Raw genomic sequence first — 22,660 nt, 5'->3', positions numbered from 1 at the left:
TTCCTAAATACCTAAAACAAGAAAGACTTCTTATAAAGACTCCTGAATTGGCAGTTCAATCAAACAAAATGCATTCGTGGAAGACTTTTATGTACTCAGGAAATACCAGGCTTTGGAAGGGATAATAATACAAATGTTAATAATTCCATTTATTGAGTGTCACATGCCAAGCATCGCACTAATAGTTTAATTATGTATTCAGTACATTTTTATACACAAATTATGCTTTTTAGTCATTAAAACCAACGTATGATATGAAAATTCACATTTCAGAGAAGAGAAAACTGAAGCTCAGAAAGGATTTCTCAGACCTGGCAATTTCCAAAGACTGTAATCAGTAAACTATAGGTAGTTGGTAATAATGGGGAAGTAAAAGTCATAAAAAGCTGGGTCAAGAGTTCAGCTGTAAGGCAGGGATCCCAGTTGCCCTTGTAATAACTAATCAGTTTTGGGTGGTCAGTGTAGAAATCCCAGGAAGGCAGCATTCAGATGTTGTTGTATCTAAGATGAGAGAAGGGCTGACTAGGAAGAGATGGAAGCTGTGCTTTATTTATTCATATTATAGACAATCTGGTTACACTGTACTAGTCAAAGCGTAGGAATAGAAGAATAATTTTAAAGAGTAAGAAAAGGAGCATTCCTAAAACAAAATGTAATGATTAATAGCAACAGTCGCTAAGAGACTCATTGATAAGTTTCAATAGAATAGTGGGAATAGATTAAAATGTATATACAGGAACAAACTATTTGCTCTTTTAAGATGGAACTTAGATATCCAAATAAGAGCTGGAAGACACTCACTGCTAAAATTGGGAGACATGGATCATGAAGGGCCAGCAATGACCTTGGGACACGTAAATACAGAAAAGACAACCTAATCATGGGAAATGAGAGAACAAAGGTGACTAGAAACAGCCATTTTGGACACTTAAGGTCAGATTGAAGTCAGTCTGTCAGTCCAACGTGTGTATGGTATTTTGTGACCAAAAAAGACCACATATACTTATTTAGCTTAATAATAAATGTACCAATATTTGACAAGCAAAATGCCTTCTACATCATGGTGCATCTAGTGGTCATTTAGTCATAACTCAGTAAAAAGTTAGAGAAAAACTATCAAGTTTGAATAATGAGGCAAAAATATTTTTCCTTTTTATACTGTTTTGTGTCTACTTATGGTAATTTCTCACAGAACTGCCTATAGCTTAGTAAGTCAAACCATGTCCTAAAACTCAAGTGCAATCCCACAGCTTACAAATATTAGGGGTAGGTTTGTCTAGATACAGAAGAAAAGTGCATAAAGTGGGAGAGAATTAACACTGGAAATACTTACTACATGGCAGGCAGCTTACATATATTATGTATCACAATTAAATACAATTAATATTATTCCCATTTATGATAAATATGAAAATTTACAATCAGAATAATAATTTCCTAATAAAGTAGGTGCTGTGGCTCATGCCTGTAAGTCCAGAACTTTGGGAGGCCAAGACAGGAGGATTGCTTGAGGCCAGAAATTCAACACTAGCTGGGCAACATAGCCCAGCTACAAAAAAATTTTAAAAATTAGCTGTGTATAGTAGCGCACACCATGGTCTCAGCTCCTTGGGAAGCTGAAATAGGAGATCCCTTGAGCCCAGAAATTCAAGGCTACAGTGAGTTCTGATCTAACCACTGCACTCCAGCTTGGATGACAGAGTGAGATCCTGCTTCAAATAAAATAAAATATGATATAAAATAAAATAATAAAATATAAAAATTTCCCAATACACATTGGTATAGAAATTTAGCCCATTTCCATTAAAACAGAAATATCAAGCTTTTAACAACATTCTACACCACTAAGTAGAGAAGAGAATGGGCTGTGGATGCTTCTGGGTCTGGTCCTTCCCCACAAAATACATTTTGCCACAGAAAGAGGATTGTGTAGAAGGTTGTTCCATGGTGATTTTTTCCACATAGCTGATTTGGTTTATTGAGAGCTTCCACTTCACATGTTCATAAAGTAAACAGATTCTAGGAGTTACTTGGAGACATGGCAGCAAATGGTTAACCATTTTTTAATGGTAAAATCCGACCTGAGTTTCTGAGTTCTCAACTCTCTTATAACAGACATTTAGAAGTATCCAATTCTTGAACTCAAAATTAACTATAATTTTAAAATGTGCCTATTGTGTAGACATTGATCTGTGATTATACATTTTGTCACATTGATCAATAAAGCTAAATATAAAAATGAAAATGAACAGAAACTATTGAATTATGCACCACAAGGTGCAATCTATATGCCAATATGAGCATGCAGAAATGTCTGCGTGCTATGTATATGCTACTTGTGATTTATTAATTTATATTTCTTTATTTATATAAACTCAATATTTAAGATTATTGTATTTTAGAAGTAGAGGAAATCTGAAATTGTTAGTCCACCCCACTTCATTATTGTGCTATGGAAACAAGCCTGGAATGATTGACATCTTCCATAGATGAACAGAACCAAATAATGATAACTTAGCATGGAGATCAATATTATCTTTAATTTTATACAACCAGAAAATAAAAGTAAATACAGCACATCTTTGAATATAGAAATACCAATGAGTTATGGTGTGTTTGGCCATTGAGTTCTGAAAGTCACTGTGGCCTTGTATTTACAAACATTAAAGATAAAATTATTATCCAAAACAGTAATGTCCAATAGATTATTAATAAACATTTTAGATAGCTATAAAAAACATTGTGTTCTCTAGAGTTCATAAAAATTATGAGCTTAATTTCAATCCAACAGAAGTAATTCTGAAAACTCTAATGTTGTGATGCTAATAATTGGGCTAAGAATTTTCAAACTATTGACTGGCAAAAACATGGATAAATTGTAATATATGAACTTCAAAGAATAAATGCACAATTACAAAACTTGATATAGCAATTTATTTTTAAAAGCCATTTGAGGAATCACGAAATAATTTCAAAATCATGACTAGAAAACCAGCAATGAAATTTGAGACTACTGGTATGACAAATCCTGTTTCAGGCCTTGTTGATCTAGGGTTACTTGCACAACCAGAATTTGCCAAAACAGGAAATAGGTGTTTCATATATACGGCTCTAACCTTCTCTCTCTGCACCTTCCTTCTGTCAATAGATGAAACAAATACTTCATCCTGCTCTGGAAACCACTGGTGAGTGATAACTCCTTTACTTCAAGGTGAACATTATTTATTTCAAGGTGAACAACACATTTATACTTTATCAATGATAAAGTGATATATTCGTATATTTTATCTACAATTTTCCAAAGTTTATTGATAACTTTTAATGAGAGTAATTATCTTAATATATTCATTTTAAGCTGAGAAGCTAATATATAGACAGCTTTATTATTCCAAAAGCACTTTTATCCAGTTTGAAATTTAAATAAATTTTTACCTTTCATTCTAAAGTAATATAACTAATTCCCATGTCTATGACTTGTGGAAACAATTGTACTAGAACTATTTTTAATAGAAAAATGAAAAACTATGAATATATGTGTGTGCATACTTTCACATCAGTAACTTTTACTAATATTAAAACATACAGCTATATGGGATGCCATAGCAAAAGTTTTAAATTGGTCAAAACAAAATTATAGCACTGATCTCAAGATTAAAAAGTATTTTATTAAAGACCATCAACATAAAATGCAATTTACCTCATGAAATGCACTCAGATCAAAAACAAAAAAAAGGCTTTTAGAAGTTTTTCAGTCAAAAGTCAGTCTACTCAGTCATGTTTATGTAGGTAATTTAAATATAATATCTATCGTGCATATTTCATCTAAGGAAGCAATTTCCACATACGGCTTTATCTTCCGTAGCATATTAGAAGTGATTCTGAAGAGTCAGATAGTAGGAGACCACAGAACTACCTAATGACAACATGAAAGGGGTTATTTACCACTAGACAGAAGATTTTAAAGTAAAATGCTTTTCTTCCCTGTGGCTAAATGCTATCCAGGAAACTCTGGGAGTATTTGCAATAGCCATAGAAGATCCGGTGTTGCCTCTTCTGCTAGTTAAAACCAAATCTAGAATGTCTGCCTGTATGACTAAGACCTCTGAAAGTGGATCAAAAGAAATTAAATTGATGACAAGTTTCAAGCCTGGGAGTTACCCTACATTGATAAGTTATGAGGTAAATTGGGGCTTCTGATTTGTAACAGGCAGGGATGAATTGGGAGGAAGAGTGTCAGAATTCTCAAGTAATGTAAATCTGATAATTGCTATGAATTTCAGTAACGTTATTTATTGAATTCAAGTAAAAGGGAGGGAATTCATCCTTGAAAAAAAAGTGCTTCTCAAGAAATGCAAGACAGCTATTCTTATTTGGATATCTTTACGAATTTCTTACTTGATGAAGTCTAGCAGTTTTGCAAACTTTGCATATTGGCATAGGCTGCTTTCTGTATCACAGATACATAATAAGATGAAAGAAAGTGATCAGAATAAAGATTAACTATTAAATTTTAAGTAAGAAAATATTGCATCAAATACTTTTCTGTGCTGTGACTAGTTTATAAATGTGTCTATACCTATAGTGCACACATTATACTAACATGTGTTAATGCTTTTGACATCTTTTCTAATCCACGTAATCCTTTAAAATATTTCTACAGTCTGTTCTTCCTCCTTTGCTTTTTAATGTTACGATGTTTGGTCTGTCTCTTAAGTTTTGTATTTTCCTCCACCAGTTGATTTATCTGTTCCTACAATAATATTAAATTTTTGTCAACAAATGTTTGAAGTCTATCTTAATAACTAATATGAAAAGATAACCCAATTAATTCTTTCTTTTTTTTCTTTTTCTTTTCTTCTTCCTTTTTTTTTTTTTTTTTTTTTTTTTTGAGATGGAGTCTCGCTCTGTCGCCCAGGCTGGAGTGCAGTGGCACACTCTCGGCTCGCTGCAACCTTCACCTCCTAGTTTCAAGCAATTCTCCTGCCTCAGCCTCCCCAGTAGCTGGGATTACAGACATGCACCACCATGCCCGGCTAACTTTTGTAGTTTTAGTAGAGACGAGGTTTCACCATGTTACGCAGGGTGGTCTCAAACTCCTGAGCTCAGGCAACCCACCCTCCTTGGCCTCCCAAAGTGCTAGGATTACAGGCATGAGCCACTGCGCCCAAGCAATTCTTCTTTTAAAAGTTTACTCAGTTATTCATAAGCCACTTAAAATTTGTATTGGAATTAAAGTAAACAATTATCAGGTTAGTTTAGGATTGATATCTTTATGCTAACATGTACCATTTAAAAGCATTACAAAACTCTCAATTTATTCAGAACTTCTGCTATGTTCTTTATTAAAGTTTTAAGATTTTCTCCAAAAAGGATTTTTAAATTTGTTTTGTTGTTTCCCAGATACTGTACAGTTTTTTTAACTGTTATGAGTGTTTCTTAAATCTTATATTCTAGTTGAGTGTTTCCAGTAATAGAAATGGTATTTTTGTAAGTTGATAGTGCATCTAGCAAAATTGTTAATTTTGGTGTGTTCTCCAGATAGATGATCTTATCATTTGAAAACAATAACAATTTTACGTCTTCTCTTACAAAAGTTACAAATATTTTATATATAATAATATATTTTATATTATTATATATAACATATAATGTATACATTACATTACTTGTATATAGTATATACATATATATGTATATATTTTCTTTTCTTACGGCTTTGATTAGGATCTCTCCAGTACTGTGTTAAATAAAAGTGTTAGTCATTCTTTTCTTGTTCCCAATATTAAATGAAATGCACCTAGAATTTCTCCAATAACCATTATATTGGGTATAGATTTGCAGTATATGCTTCCTACCAAAGTAATGATCTCTTCTATTTTTTCTTAAAAAAAAAAAAAAAAAACTACATACAGGGGTTGAATTTAATGACGTATTGTTTGTCATATTACTTTGCTTTAGTCTGTTAATGTGATGAATTTTACCAGTGAATTTTCTAATTTTGAATTATTCTTGCAGTCCTCATATAATTTTACTTGGTCATGATATTTTTAATATATTTTTGAAATTGATGAGTTAATATTTTGTTAGGATTCTTGCAATTCATTTATGAAGTGGGCTTATGTATTATTTACTATTATTCTTATGTCTTTTATTAGTCAATCCCGGAATTATATCCACTCCTCAGATTACATTTCAGGAAAAAACAGCATTGGGAGGAAGTAGTCAAGCTAATTTGAACCATACAACATTAGGGAGTAAGAAGGTGTGAGTATAAGAGCACTGGAGAGTGCTATCACACATGACCTTATTATCATTGGTTCTTCACACAGGATGGTACTTTCGTTTTTTGTTTTTTTTTTTTTGTTTGTTTGTTTGTTTGTTTGTGTTTTTGAGACAGAGTTTCGCTCTGTCGCCCAGGGCAGTGGCGCGATCTCGGCTCACTGCAAGCTCTGCCTCCCGAGTTCACGCCATTCTCCTGCCTCAGCCTCTCGAGTAGCTGGGACTACAGGCTCTCGCCACCATGCCCAGCTAATTTTTTGTATTTTTAGTAGAGATGGGGTTTCACCGTGCTAGCCAGGATGGTCTCGATCTCTTGACCTCGTCATCTGCTCACCTCGGCCTCCCAAAGTCCTGGGATTACAGGCATTAGCCACCGCATCCAGCCCCACACAGGATGGGTCTTACAGTTCTTCGATGCTACTTTGCTGACACATAGCACTAGAGTAAGCGTTTTTCTGTTGTTGCAGAATTTTGCAAATAAAGAGGAATCAATGATTGTTTTGAGGCAAGAGTAGAAACTAACAGGCATTACTTTAGACCAACCACTGCTGTTGGATGCAGCACTCCCCTCTCCTTCACATTCACTATACACAACACACACACACACACACACACACACACACACACATCCATATACACATTCTAGAAGTCATGAGAGACTTTATTCTCCTCAGATTTTCTCACTATCTTTTCAGTATTTTCTTGGAATCCCTGTTTCCCTCTTGCTTCTATAATTTTTTCAGAGTTAATTTTGGGGTGGCAGCAAGAAGCTTGCTTATTTTGATATTCTGCCTGAAATAAAAGCCAAAGGCTTGCTTTATAAATAGACCATTTGATTAATTCTTCTCTTAGCACTAAGCAAATTTGTCCTACTTCCTAATTTGCAAATCCTTATTTCCACAAAATGGACTGTTAAGGCCAGATATGCCTATAGAAGTTTTTGTAGATATATGTTGTCAGTCAATATGCAGTGATATCAGGTCATTTGATAAAATGATTTCCTTTTCCAAGGGAGTGTTTCAAACATACCAGTGGTCCTAACATCAGTGTGAAGAAGGCACAGTATGTTACAGTTTAATTGTATTATATACATTTATGCTTCAGAAGGACACAATTTGCTCTGCTGTAGATCTGGAATTAGTAGCAAACCATCACTATTTGAAATCATAAATCTTTGAAATCCAGGGATTTGGTTTTTCTCTAATCACACTTGAGATAAATTATTAATTTCTTTGAAAAAGGAAAACCAGAACAGAACAGAAAATCATATAAAAGGTAGGACTCAGTGACTTACACATAGCAAAATAACTCTTTCAAGTGAAATGAATTAAGAGAAATCTACTGCTTATTTCCAGGAAATAGCAGAAAATAATGTATAACTAATACACTTAGAAATTGCTTCGTGGAAGTGAATGACAGGAGAGGCTATTTTTTTTTCATTCTTTCTAGTACCTTCTATGTGACGCTACTACTAAATGGAATTGCAAACAAATCATTTTCCACTTGCACCTGCTATTTACAGTAGTCCCTTGGGAGGAGAGGTGGGGATGGAGTGAAATATTACAGCGACTCTCTGTCACCAGTATTGGTCTTAAAGCTGATGTTACATCTTTATCATATTTATCTCATTCAAGTTGTTTACTCCCTGAGCCCTGAATTGTGCTAGATTTTTCCCCATCTCTCTCCATAAAGTATTGGAATGGATCACTGTAAAAGGAAATAAAATTTTACCCTCCTCTTTTGCACACATGAGAAAATTCAACCAGCTCCCCCTCTGGGTACTTGAATGATGAGCTCCCGTAATTATATACCAGGACTCTGAGGGCAAGAACCAGGTCTTGTTCACTTGATCATGTGCAGCAATATTATAACATGTTATCCTGAATACAGTGTACAAAACTTGATAAATGTCTCCTAAAGGAAAGAAGAATACCTAATTGTCTTTGACTTACAAATGAAAATAAGAATCTGTTTTTCCTCTTTTGCTCTCAAATTCTGCAGGAGACGCACTAGAGGGCCCATCTCTAAATACAGCACACTAGGAGTTAGGGCATCAACATATTGATTTAGAAGTGGAAGCAGGGCCAGGTTAAGTTATTTCTGAGTGAGTTTCAAGGTCTATAACACTAGTAGTTTGAAATCTTCTGGAGTTCCAGATTTGCATTCTGGCAACATCATTTTTCGTGGATTCTTTTTTTTTTCAGGCTTCAAGTGTATTTATTAATGCATTGGACAAAATAAAACCACACTTGTTATCAAAAGTATATCTCCCCTGCTCCCATTTTCTTGTTCTTCCATTGGAAATATCTTTGAAAAAGTGATACAAATGGATACCAGCAAAGTCCCATATTTGCGGGGTGATTGTGGGGCGATGCTGGGACGAGATGGTTTGTGACATTGACTTTAATAGCATGAAAATGGGTTTTGCAAGTGTATATCAGGCTGCATCCCAATACTTAGATTCACAGTGGGTGGGGTGGTGGGGTGCAGAGGTGCTGGTTAGGAGAAGGAAAGTTGAATTTAGTGCTGGGAACCAGTCTGGGGTGGAAAGCTCTTCCTCTGGGAGTTCTGTGGGGATTTGGTGTTAACTAAGTTCATAGTCTAAGGGAGACCCAGTCCCAGCCCCCAAGAGCTGAGGTTCAGGAGGAACCAGTGAATAACTAAGAAGGAAGAACTTTTGTAGGATGAGTCACTACTTCTATTAACGTTCAGTCCAAATCAGAAGGCTAAGGATCTACCATATACTATTTGTTCTGCTTTCTTGTTTTTAAACTTAACACTGAAGCATAAGCTTCTTCTCTGAGGTTACAAAACAACCATAAATGTATAGTGGTTTTTATGTCTAATATACTGCCATAAGAGGATGTATTCTCATTTACTTAGACATTATATCTCCCTATTGCTAGGCATGTAATTAATTTACAATGTTTTAACCCTTATAAATGATAACGTGATGAAAATTTTATGCTTAAAACTTTTTAGTATAGTTTATAATTTCAGTAGAATTCTAAGAAGTTGAATTAGTGAGATAAAGAATGTGAACATATTAAGGATATTAATACAGATAGGGTTAGTAATCCCTTAAACATGAGAATCAAATTATTACCTTTTTGTTTTAAGATCCAGAGGAAAAAAACGTTGCCTTTTTAAATTTGAGGCATGGTATTAAAGAAAGTTTTGAGAGGAAAGGAGTTAGGATGCTGGCTGCATGAGTAAACTTGAAGAGAGTAGTTTAAAGGTATGCATGAAAAGCATATACGTAGAGGACTTTCTAGGGTTTGAAGAATGGCAAGTATATGAGCCAGATCCCTGACGGAAAAGAACTGGCACATGCTAACTTCTAATTTGAAGAAATGTTAATAAGGTTATATTTATAAAAGTGTAGACAGCACTTAAGGAAATCAGCAAGGGCTAATGCAGTAGTATCCCAGTAATAAACACAGTTGGAAGCTACTGAATTGTTATTGTGAAGAATCCACTCCTACAACCTAAAGACAGTAGTTACACAGAGAAGACTGCGGAGCTGTGGAAGAAGGAGGTAGAAAGTCCTTAGCATTTATAGGCATGCTTCAAGGGCTTCAGTCGGGAATTTTGGTTTGTTCTTTACAGTCCCAGTTGAATGCATACTTTGAAAGCTGAATCCACTGTCATTCTGCTGGCTCCATGTGACAAGTCTTCTCCTGTTACATTAATAATGAATTTGGGATAATGGAGGTCGTTACGTTTCTCCCACCCCCATGTTACTCAACAGCATGTACCAATCATTTTAATGCAGATCCCTGTTCCACCGGTTTTGTTTTCCCAGCAATGACATTATTCCCAGTGCTGTTGTTCCTGGTTGCTGGGCTGCTTCCATCTTTTCCAGCAAATGAAGATAAGGTATGGTTGAAGTCAAAAATCTTCAGAAAAATTCAGGCAACCATGAGGGATGGCAAGCTACTAGATCAATCTTCAAAAGTGAAAAGGTCTAGAGTGTCTGGTACATCATAAAGTACTCATTAGTACCTCAAGGTAGTTAACATAATTATGTTTAAAGCTGTGGTGATCAATATGGTAGCCCCTAGCCACATGAGGGTATTGAAGTTCATTAATTAAATGACTTTGCTCCACCCCGCAAATTGCCTTGGAGATTTTTTTTAATGTGGTAAAACTATCTTTTGAGTGATCCCATAATATTTGCTACGTAATACATAAAACTCTTCTACTAGAGTATTGCATGTTACACATGCACTTAGGCTGAGCCTAAGCATTTTTTTCTAAATACCAGACACCATTTCAGGCAGAAATTCCCCCTAGAGTCTTAGGGTAAATCATATGCCCCAATCTTTACAACTTCTTTGCTGCAGCCTGAGTGTGAATGTCTTAATAATTCCTATCATGTACCCTTGTCACTATAAGATGTTATCACTCATATATTTAGAAAAATCACATTAAGACCTCTCTTAACCCAGAAATTGATATTTGTGGCCTCAGAGGAGATTTTAGTTTGTCATGCCATGAATTATATCCCCATTCTGAAAACTTTCATCTAATACTTTTCCATTAAAAAGTCATAGCTTTGGCAGTCATTGACAATGTTTACCTAGCATTGGCAACACTTTTTAAAAATGGTCTTTGTTCCCTTGAACTAACATAGTTACTATTATGTGCAATTTCCAACAATGTTAAAAAATAATTGTAATTTTATTTTCCCTTAGGATCCCGCTTTTACTGCTTTGTTAACCACCCAAACACAAGTGCAAAGGGAGATTGTGAATAAGCACAATGAACTGAGGAGAGCAGTATCTCCCCCTGCCAGAAACATGCTGAAGATGGTAAGAGGTGATATTGCAAAGGAGAGGGGTGTGAACAAGCTGTGGAAGGAGTAGGCGGCTGGCAACTAATATCTCTTAATAACTTTGAAGTTTACAAAGTTCTCTCTGTATTTTTTTATTTCATTTGAGCTGTGTAATGAGCAGAGCTGAATTTCTTAACTTCTCTTTATAATGGTTGCATAACGTCAAATTCATAGGGCTATTTAAATTATGGAGGCAGAATTAAAACCTAATCTTTGGACATATGGTGAAAAGCCATTATGTTTTTCTGCTCCTTATCTCATCTGTCCTAATCTAAGATCAGAAAGACCTTTTCCCTTTAAGATAAATGCCATGTAGGATAAATAACAATCTACTTTTCTGGGCCCTGTACCAAAGGCCACATGTCTCCCGAACATATTCAGTGAGGGGGAAAAAAAGAAAAAAAGAACTGGAAATGAAGTAAGCCAGCTAATTACTTCATTGTTGGAAAAGCAATCTCAGCACCTCCACATGTTTATCAATATTTAGAACAGGACCATTACAAAAAATCTTTAGGTGTTTCTGCTGTCCTGTGATAAATAATTGGACCATAAACCTAGATTTTTTGATTACTTAGGGTAGGCATATTACCTATATTTCTTTGTGGAGCAGATAAAAGCACATCAAAAATATATACATTTGATTACTATAAAAATCAGAAGATGCTTGTACAGAAATTTTATGATGATGTAAATCAACCTATAACCTGATTATAAAGCTTATGCTCCTTTGAGGTTTGAGACATTAAGTGGATATCTTTTTTCTGTCCTTGTTTCAGGAATGGAACAAAGAGGCTGCAGCAAATGCCCAAAAGTGGGCAAACCAGTGCAATTACAGACACAGTAACCCAAAGGATCGAATGACAAGTATGTAAATTAGGAAATATTTGTTGAATAAATCAACAAGTAAAATAATAAACCATGTTATGATGTTGCATTAAGAAAAGTTTGTAAATAAATATTGCTTCTAATGCTACCTTTTTCAATATGGACTATCTACATGTAGAGATAACTCTGAGAAGCACCATCTGTGCTTACTGTTTTAAATAAATTTTACAAAAACTGTCTCACACAGTATCATGTTTGTACCTCTCAATCAGCTCAGGAGTAAAGCAGGTTACAGATCATCTCTTTCCCAATTACAGAGATTAGAAAACCAACAGCCTGGAAGAAAATGATGATTGGCAATTAATGTCATATATAGGAAATTTGGAATTAGAATTTCTGGCTTCTAAATCAGTACCCTTTTTAGTGACAATATGCAGCCTATTTGTGTTTTGAAACCTACTTAATTTTTTTCCTATAAAATATTTTAAATTTTGTCAAACTGTTCCTGAATTTTACGAAAAACATATTTAACATTAGCATTCACTTTTATTATTTTCTTTTGAATTTTTGATGACAGTAAGCCATGTCTTTTATATTTTCTGGATGTTTACAATGCATACTATATTAAACTAAAAAAATGACCTGCAAGACATAACCTATACATCAATAAATATAAAAACAATTAGATAAAATATCATATGGATGAGCTATCAGATAAAATACTTATTAAATTATCAAAAAAACATAGGTACCGGCAAGCCAAATTTACAACTGGTAAATAACTGGCTTGTTTTGAAAATAGGACTGCCACTGTTATCTATATTTTTGATATAAAACTACACTACATTTATGAAAGGGGGTAACTATGGTCACGAGAAGTTTGAAAGAAATGGTCTTGAAAATCCCAATCTATTGTTAAAATCTTAGCTTCTTTCTTTCCCTCTCAAAGGAGCTATACAAAGGTAGTTTATACTCTCTTTAAGTAGCATGTAGACATTCCTTGTTAAGCCATCCAAATATAAATATTAATTTCAGGGCTTGAAAAAGTGTTGAAGTATTTCTGGGCTGCAAGGCACTTTTTTCCTTATTTTTTGAGCAGAGTGTGGCCTGTGATGTTCTGATTTGCTAAGAGGAGGCCTGTAACCTGTGAAAATATTGTCTTTTATGGTGTCATTTGCTTCATGTTTAGGGCTCTTAAAGACTGAGCATAAGACTTTTTAAAAAATTCACACAAAATAATAATTCTAACCACTTATTCAGATTCCTATATATGAAAATCTCTGGTGAGTATGGGCTAGAGCAGGAGAGGAATTACTAAGTTGATCTCTGCCTTCAGCAAGCTCACATTACAAAGCTGAAAGCTCATAAGGCACACACACGTGAAGAATTCAATGTGTAAATAAATGAATCCAGGGAGAGCAGATATTAAAGAAAAAAGGCTTCTCCATCTACTCAAAGTTTTGCATGTTGAGACCAGCCTCAAGTATTGGGCAAATCTGGCTTCTATTCAGCTTATAGCTGATAAGGATCTGAGGCACCCTCCTTATGTATTAGTCAATATTCATTAACGATGGGTACTGGGGACTGTATTTAAAAAACAGGGATTCTGCTGTGTGTAGTGAGTGTGTGTGTGTGTGTGTGTGTGTGTGTGTGTGTATTTTGCCATTGCATGCTTTATTGCTTTCCTCATGAGTGGTCTGTTCCTTCTTAGGTCTAAAATGTGGTGAGAATCTCTACATGTCAAGTGCCCCCAGTTCATGGTCACAAGCAATTCAAAGCTGGTTTGATGAGTACAATGATTTTGACTTTGGTGTAGGGCCAAAGACTCCCAACGCAGTGGTTGGACATTATACACAGGTAAGGAGAAGAAATGAAAAACCATCTCCTTTATAAGTGCCCTAAAAAAAAAAAGGATTCTTCAAATTTTGACTGATTCCAAGTTGAATTTGGGGGAAATTTCAAGTGAATATAGAACAGTCTGGCATTTGGTGAGTATTTCAGCTGTGAGCTGTCATTTTCCAATAGACTGCAGGATCATGGTAGGGAAGCATAATCTTTGTCCAACAGTCTCAAAAAGGAATGTACATGGAAATGTAATATTTTAAAGTGTTTTAGTTTGATTCAATAATTTAACTAAATATAGCCATAAGGTATATGAAAACAAAATATGTCGGTAACATTCTTCTCCATTTTGTATTTCCTACTATTTGTTTTTTGGTATTTCCTTCTTCTGTAATGTGCTCTCATATCTTCACTTATTGGTTTATAGGTTGTTTGGTACTCTTCATACCTCGTTGGATGTGGAAGTGCCTACTGTCCCAATCAAAAAGTTCTAAAATACTACTATGTTTGCCAATATTGTCCTGCGTAAGTATATATTTTAGCGTTTATTGACAATAATGCTAAATACAATTTAACATTTAATAAAAAAACAAACTAAAAAGCATATTTCAGTAAAGGTGAAGGAGATTAATCTTTAGAAATGTTTTCTAAAGTTGAGACACATTCAACCAACTTCTCAGAAAGATAAAGTTTTCAGTTCCAGTTCCAAGTATTATTGAACAGGGAGCTGTCTTTCCTCATGCCTAAAATAATTTGTCTCCTCTCTCAATTGCCTTTTGCTATGCTCACGGTTACTTCATAAGTACATGTAGTGTGTAGTTATCTAAATATAATTTTATCAGTTCATGCTAAGTTTACACACGAGAAACTGGAAGCTTGATAATTAGTCCAGGGATAAAGTAAGGTAACAAACAAATAAGGAATGACCCATTTTATTAATATCAGTCCTTTCTGCTCAAATGCTCTTACTCCTGCTTATCAGAAAATTTCACATTATACATTAAGAAATGATTAGATCTTGGACCTCGAAGACTTTTAAGAGATCCCCAATATATTTCAAATATCCAAGAAAAGATAATGTCTTAAATTTTTGCTTCTTAGAATTTACCACAAAAAAAATTTCATGGAACCATCCATTAAGATCCTAATTTCTTAATTATCTTGGTTTTTCTGCAGAAAGTCCAGTTTTTTTTCTCAAGCAATATAGTTGACCTACTCACGAAAAAAAATCTGTGGATATATTGAAGATATATTCACAACATATCTATTAGCTTTAATTTCCTTTTAATATTTGAAGTTGTTCACCACTAGTGGGAGGGGTTTTCCCCAAACTCAGCTTTCTGCATGGCTTATTTTGAGGCTGTAGATATCCCAGGTGATGTAGGATTCCAGTTTGAGAAATATGACCTGTAAGGTCATTTTTCAGCAAAGAATTATCATTGTTAATACAGAAAATTGAAAGACCCTGGGAGACTGCCTCCAAATGCCTGGTCATTAGAGGAGAGCATCTGGAGTCAGCATCTGAAGTGAGAGTTGGAATTAGTAATGAGAGAAAGCAGGGAAAAGAGAACTTCCAGAACACTTTGATATCTATTTCACATTTTCTTAAGTGCTCACACACCTACAGCTATATTCTGTGAAGAAAGGCTGAGATTCAGCTACATAGCCTTGGACCGTTAGCCTACTTCGTGCAATTAAGACTTTGACTTTCTTGTATTTTCAGATGATAATTACCAATAGGAAAATAATCATCAATGATGTACAGGCTAGTCACTGTAAGATGAACACACAGAGGAGATTAGTATTAATTAAATCTTTTTTTCCCTAACATTCCCATTCTTGGCAAACATAAACATCTCATACACACCACCTTTAGACATTCCCAAACCTTCCCAAGCCTAATACCCTTTCACAAACATACAGCAAAAACCATGTGAAAATCACCACCCCACCTAGAAGCCAAAATTTACGCTGAAACTGTACTTACCCTACCTCATATTGTAGAACTTATGGTATTTTTTAATTTTTAATTATGTTACATTTAACATTAAATGTTATTTTTCATATTGCAACCTTCTGTGCTTCAGGATCTTTTCTTATCTCTCTAGGGGATATGTTTTACCCCTTGCCAGCACCTTGTGGTACATCATCTTAGCAATTTGACGAAGTCTGTTGGGAGATGAAGTGTGTTGCCACATTGAAATATACTCTAAAAACTTTAGACTTTAATTATCCTATTTCAGTTTCTCAGGTTGCAAGATTATGGTCAGGAAAGTGAATGAATGTGTGAATTATTCTCTTAATTTGCATTATTGTCTGAATATACTCTGAGATTATATTTTTAATTATTTGACATAATTAAAAACATTTAATAAATACTCATGTATATTTGGTGACTGATACTAACCTTGGAACATAAACTAAACATAAAAATGAAAAATATTTGACATTTTTATTTCAAATTTCAGTGGTAATTGGGCTAATAGACTATATGTCCCTTATGAAAAAGGAGCACCTTGTGCCAGTTGCCCAGATAACTGTGACGATGGACTATGCAGTAAGTTTGAAGTGATTAACTTGATAATAAAATAAAATGATCTGACATTTCTTCTAAGAATTGGGAAATCTGAAGACAACCACCTTAAGCAATGCCTTCATGCAAAGGACAAAAACGAAAAAAAAGTCTGTCTGGCTCTGTCGCCCAGGCTGGAGTGCAGTGGCGCCATCTCGGCTCACTGCAACCTCCGCTTGCAGGGATCAAGTGATTCTTGTGCCTCAGCCTACTGAGTAGCTGGGACTACAGGCACGTGCCACCACACCTGATTAATTTTTGTACTTTTTGTAGAGACAGGATTTTGCCATGTTGGCCACACTGGTCTCGAACTTCTGGCCATCAAGCGATCTGCCCACCTCAGCCACCCGAAGTGCTGGGATTACCGGTGTGAGCCATCACACCCAGACTTACAGAGTATTTTTAAGTGAAAATTTTACACTGTTCGGTATCTATGTATCATTTGCAATGTAAAATTTGGCCTGTTATCATATGTAACCTGTTGAAACACTTACCATCCATGTTACATATTGGCGTATATGAAAATGTGTCTGTGGAAATAACATATTGTAATTAAATAGGAAGTTTATTCTCATCAAAGTTTATATCATTATACAAAATACAGCATTATTTTAAAAAAGGAAAACAAATATACATCTAAGAGTATGAGACCATAGAATATGGCTCAATCCAGACAGGGACTCCAAATACTGCAATTCCTCATATGCTAATGAATTTATCATACTAACTTCCCCATTTTTGCCATAGTGTAGTTACAATCATCAAGTTTAGTATAATAATCACTTGCACTTCTGCTTGCTAATAATTTTGTATACATTTTTAAAGTCAAAATCAAATCTGTATGTAGTATTAGTTTGCAGAAGCCTCAAAAATATTTTAGCAAAAAGGAGTAAATAAATTTATATCTCATACAATTTCATTTTGTGCTTTTATAAATAAAAGTACAAAGGGATGATACTTTTGTTTAACTAGGATATGTTACTAAAATTATTACTGACAATGCAGTTGACCCATTCATTGAGATTTTTACCTTTCAAATGCATTCACCTGACTGAATTGTAACATTTTTTTTTCTGACTGAATTGTGTAGCTATAATTCAGAATACTGATAATACCAAAGCTATAAATCAACTAAAGAAGGAAAATCCAAATATTTCCAGCACTGCCAAATGCTGTTTTCTAAGAAGCTTGAAATTTATCTTATTAGTAATAATCAGCCAACTGAAAGATTTTAAACAGAAGAATGATAAGATCTGAACTGTGTTTTCTAAAGAGCTCCCGACAGTAGTAGGAAGAAGCAATTGGATGAAAGTCAGCTAGGAGACTGTTGGAAAAACACACACTCAAAAACAAATGGGTATCTTCACTGCATTAGGGCAAAATGAATGAAAAAATAGACAGGTATGAAAAATAGGAAGAAAATAGAACAGTCGGTTGTTACCTGGTATTGTTGAGTATTGATTACAAAAAAAAAAACAAAAAATAGAAACAAGTTCCAGTTGATTCCTGGCTCCTGGCTTGAATTGTTTAATAGTTGGGAGTGTCATTTCTCAGAAACTGGGTGAACGAAGTGAACAGTTGTTGGGAAATAATAAGGAAATGTCAAGCTTGTAGATAGGATGATGAATTTAGTTTGAGATTTATTGAGTTTGTGGCCACTGAAGGACATCCAAGTAGAAATGTCCAATAATCATAATGACATTCTCTCCACCTTTTACATTATACATTTACATCTTCCTATAATAATTACTTAGACCTGAGAGAAAGACTGGGGGCATTAGAGTCTAGAACAACTGTGTCCAATATAACTTTCTACAGTGATGAAGATGTTCAATATTCCTATAAAGTAGCCCTTAGACACATGGCTACTGAACACTTGATATAACTGGTGTTGTTGAGGAAACACCTGAAATTTTAATTTTATTTGATTTTATTTTTATTTAATTTTAATTAATTTAAGTTTAAACAACCGCATGACAAATATCTACCATTTTGGATGTTGCAGTTCTAGAGAAATTCATTTAATTTTACTCTGCTCACTTGTTGAGTGAGGAAAATATGTCAGTTCACCTTAGAAACATTTCCAAAAGCTTGAATTTAAAAAAGAATCAGCGTGTTTACCTAAGTGACCTTATGTGTCCCTCAAAATATAAAATGGCCATCTTAGTGTAATAATCTCAACTTGTTTGCTCACTTCCCTACTCTCCGTTCATATAGAATGTATTGTTTGTGTTGCTGTTATGAAAGAAAATGATAATGAAGTGACTAATTTCTTTGTTTTTATTCCAGCCAATGGTTGCAAGTACGAAGATCTCTATAGTAACTGTAAAAGTTTGAAGCTCACATTAACCTGTAAACATCAATTGGTCAGGGACAGTTGCAAGGCCTCCTGCAATTGTTCAAACAGCATTTATTAAATATGCATTACACACCGAGTAGGGCTATGTAGACAGGAGTCAGATTATCTACTTAGATTTGGCATCTACTTGGATTTAACGTATACTAGCTGAGAAATTGTAGGCATGTTTGATACACATTTGATTTCAAATGTTTTTCTTCTGGATCTGCTTTTTATTTTACAAAAATCTTTTTCATACAAATGGTTAAAAAGAAACAAAATCTATAACAACAACTTTGGATTTTTATATATAAACTTTGTGATTTAAATTTACTGAATTTAATTAGGGTGAAAATTTTGAAAGTTGTATTCTCATATGACTAAGTTCACTAAAACCCTGGATTGAAAGTGAAAATTATGTTCCTAGAACAAAATGTACAAAAAGAACAATATAATTTTCACATGAACCCTTGGCTGTAGTTGCCTTTCCTAGCTCCACTCTAAGGCTAAGCATCTTCAAAGACGTGTTCCCATATGCTGTCTTAATTCTTTTCACTCATTCACCCTTCTTCCCAATCATCTGGCTGGCATCCTCACAATTGAGTTGAAGCTGTTCCTCCTAAAACAATCCTGACTTTTATTTTGCCAAAATCAATACAATCCTTTGAATTTTTTATCTGCGTAAATTTTACAGTAGAATATGATCAAACCTTCATTTTTAAACCTCTCTTCTCTTTGACAAAACTTCCTTAAAAAAGAATACAAGATAATATAGGTAAATACCTTCCACTCAAGGAGGTAGAACTCAGTCCTCTCCCTTGTGAGTCTTCACTAAAATCAGTGACTCACTTCCAAAGAATGGAGTATGGAAAGGGAAACATAGTAACTTTACAGGGGAGAAAAATGACAAATGCCGTCTTCACCAAGTGATCAAAATTAACGTCACCAGTGATAAGTCATGCAGATTTGTTCTAGATAATCTTTCTAAAAATTCATAATCCCAATCTAATTATGAGCTAAAACATCCAGCAAACTCAAGTTGAAGGACATTCTACAAAATATCCCTGGGGTATTTTAGAGTATTCCTCAAAACTGTAAAAATCATGGAAAATAAAGGAATCCTGAGAAACAATCACAGACCACATGAGACTAAGGAGACATGTGAGCCAAATGCAATGTGCTTCTTGGATCAGATCCTGGAACAGAAAAAGATCAGTAATGAAAAAACTGATGAAGTCTGAATAGAATCTGGAGTATTTTTAACAGTAGTGTTGATTTCTTAATCTTGACAAATATAGCAGGGTAATGTAAGATGATAACATTAGAGAAACTGAAACTGGGTGAGGGCTATCTAGGAATTCTCTGTACTATCTTACCAAATTTTCGATAAGTCTAAGAAAGCAATGCAAAATAAAAAGTATCTTGAAAAAAAATACAAGAATTTTTTTTCTTGACTCCATGATGCATCAAAGCTTTTCTTCAGATTATCTAGTTATTCTTTCCTAGACTTTTAACCTTCAGCTCCTTTATCCCCGTGCTATATGTTTGATTTTGTCCTTTCAGGTAATATCAATGATCGGGTTGTCATATCAGATCGACATGCTTATCCAGTATCAAACTTCAGTAAAAATTTCAAGGATCTAAGTAATCATGAGGCAAAGGAAAACAGGAAGGTGCAAGACCACCAATGCAGCCCCTAGATGCTATTTTTGGCTGCATCTCTTAATCTCTCAAGCAATAAATTTCCTAATTAGTCTCCATTCAAAACCTTTCAATAGGTTTCAGAAGTAATTAGTATAATATTCACGATCTTAAACTGATCTGCAAGAAGCTGAATAATGTTTTTTATATTTCCCTCTCCAATCTCACTTCATTCCACCCTCCCTCATTTCCTCTGCTTCAGTAGGATGAGCCCGTTAAATTATCTCAAATTCCTCAAGATTATTTTTACCTTATGGTGTTTGTGTTTGCTATTGCTCTGTTTGGAAGAGTGATCACTGTATTATTTGCTAGAATTGCTACTTCACATTAAACATTATTTCATCAACAGATTCTTTTGAGCACATAATCTAGGGAAGCTCCCCCCATTTTTTCTCAGAGCTCCCTATATTTCTTCTTATAGTAATCATCACAGTGTGTAATAATTCATTCCTGTGCTCAAAAAATATTTATTGAAGACACTTATGTGTTGAGTATTCAATTAGGCACTTTGAAATAGAACAATTAGCAAGACAGACCAAATTCCAAATTTCATGAAGTTCACACTCTAGCAGAGGAAAGAGAAAGAAAACTCTCTTGCAAATAAATACTTAATACAATGTCAGGAAATGACAAATGCTATGAACTAAACTTGGGAAGAGGATAGAGCATAATGAGGATAGGCTGAGAGAGAGAAATGTTAATTTAAATAAGATTATCAGGTAAATCATCTCTAAAGTGCTAAATGCTATTTGGAGCTTTGAATTTATCCTTTTAGTAATGAACAACCAATTGTAAGATTTTAAACAGAAGAGTGACAAAATCTGAACCGTGTTTTATGGAACAAGAGCACAATACAAGTGAGAGAACCACCAATAGATAATTTGATGGAGAAGACTTTCAGGCAAGAATAGTGAGTAAAATGTTACTGAGGTAGGAATAAACTTGGCATATTTTATTAAAGGCAAGAAGTCCATAATAGCTGGAGTAGAGGGAGCATGGTAAAGAAAATATTAAAAAGAGGTAAGAAACTTAGGCAGGAATCTCATTATATGGTGCCCTCTAGGGTAGGTAAAGAATTGGGATATTATTATAATTAAGGCAGCAAATCATCAGAGTATATTAAAGAGTGATATTATTAGATCTAATATTGTGAGAGGACAAGAATGGAAGCAAGACATCAGTTAAGATGCTATTACCAGCCGGGCACAGTGGCTCACGCCTGTAATCCCTGCACTTTGAGAAGCCCAGGCGGGCGGATCACGAGGTCGGGAGATCAAGACCATCCTGACTAACATGGCGAAACCCCGTCTCTACTAAAAATACAAAAAAATTAGCCGGGCGTGGTGGCGGGCAACTGTAGTCCCAGCTACTCGGGAGGCTGAGGCAGGAGAATGGCGTGAATCCGGGAGGCAGAGATTGCAGTGAGCTTAGATAGCGCCACTGCACTCCAGCCTGGGCGACAGAGCAAGACTCTGTCTCAAAAAAAAAAAAAAGAGGCTATTCCCTAGAAAAGAAATTAAGTTAAATTGTACTAAATTATAAATATATGTGTGTATGTGTATATATGTATATTATATGTCATACTAATAAAATAAAGATATAATATGATCATCTCAAAAAATGCAAATCAATGCACTTAACAAGATTTAACAGCATTTAATGAAAACAATTTTCAGAAAACTATGAATAGAAAGTAACTTTCTTATTCTAATACAGAGCATCTGCAAAATCAATCCCTGAGCTAACCTTATACTTAATAGTGAATGAGTGAATGTTTTTTTCCTTTTTTTCTTTTTTTTTTATTATACTTTAAGTTTTAGGGTACATGTGCACAATGTGCAGGTTTGTTACATATGTATACATGTGCCGTGTTGGTGTGCTGCACCAATTAACTCATCATTTAGCATTAGGTATATCTCCTAATGCTATCCCTCCCCAAGCCCCCCACCCCATGACAGGCCCTGGTGTGTGATGTTCCCCTTCCTGTGTCCATGTGTTCTCATTGTTCAATTCCCACCTGTGAGTGAGAATATGCGGTGTTTGGTTTTTTGTCCTTGCGATAGTTTGCTGAGAATGATGGTTTCCAGCTTCATCCATGTCCCTACAAAGGACATGAACTCATCCTTTTTTATGGCTGCATAGTATTCCATGGTGTATATATGCCACATTTTCTTAATCCAGTCTATCATTGTTGGGCATTTGGATTGGTTCCAAGTCTTTGCTATTGTGAATAGTGCCGCAATAAACATATGTGTGCATGTGTCTT

At 34.7% G+C, this 22,660-nt stretch overlaps 1 protein-coding gene across 3 annotated transcripts; it reads left to right on the top strand.

The window, feature by feature from the left end:
- The first annotated feature begins 3,127 nt into the window (after positions 1-3,127).
- CRISP3 (cysteine rich secretory protein 3) lies at positions 3,128-20,126 on the top strand. 3 transcript variants are annotated; one of them, XM_003833174.4, is made up of 8 exons: positions 3,128-3,185; positions 10,085-10,158; positions 10,977-11,093; positions 11,893-11,980; positions 13,653-13,798; positions 14,211-14,308; positions 16,252-16,340; positions 18,645-20,126. In XM_003833174.4, exons 1-8 carry the CDS (start codon positions 3,149-3,151, stop codon positions 18,770-18,772), a joined length of 777 nt encoding a protein of 258 aa, XP_003833222.1. In that variant the 5' UTR covers positions 3,128-3,148; the 3' UTR covers positions 18,773-20,126. The 3 variants fall into 3 exon arrangements, with proteins under 3 accessions (XP_003833222.1, XP_003833223.1, XP_034819243.1); XM_003833175.4 differs by having other exon boundaries at positions 10,055-10,158; XM_034963352.3 differs by having other exon boundaries at positions 10,031-10,158.
- The last annotated feature ends 2,534 nt before the right edge of the window (positions 20,127-22,660 follow it).

This window comes from Pan paniscus, chromosome 5 (assembly GCF_029289425.2).
Source record: "Pan paniscus chromosome 5, NHGRI_mPanPan1-v2.0_pri, whole genome shotgun sequence".
NCBI lineage: Eukaryota > Metazoa > Chordata > Mammalia > Primates > Hominidae > Pan > Pan paniscus.
Note: the sequence above shows the minus strand (reverse complement) of the source record. Positions and strands in the feature narration are given on the sequence as shown.

What these genes read in the sequence shown, in the direction of transcription:
- CRISP3 (XM_034963352.3), top strand. Translation starts at nt 3,149, where the DNA reads ATGAAACAAATACTTCATCCTGCTCTGGAAACCACTG. An exon ending in TGGTTGGACATTATACACAG is followed by an intron (nt 13,799 to 14,210) that starts GTAAGGAGAAGA and finishes ATTGGTTTATAG; the next exon opens with GTTGTTTGGTACTCTTCATA. An exon ending in GTTTGCCAATATTGTCCTGC is followed by an intron (nt 14,309 to 16,251) that starts GTAAGTATATAT and finishes TTCAAATTTCAG; the next exon opens with TGGTAATTGGGCTAATAGAC.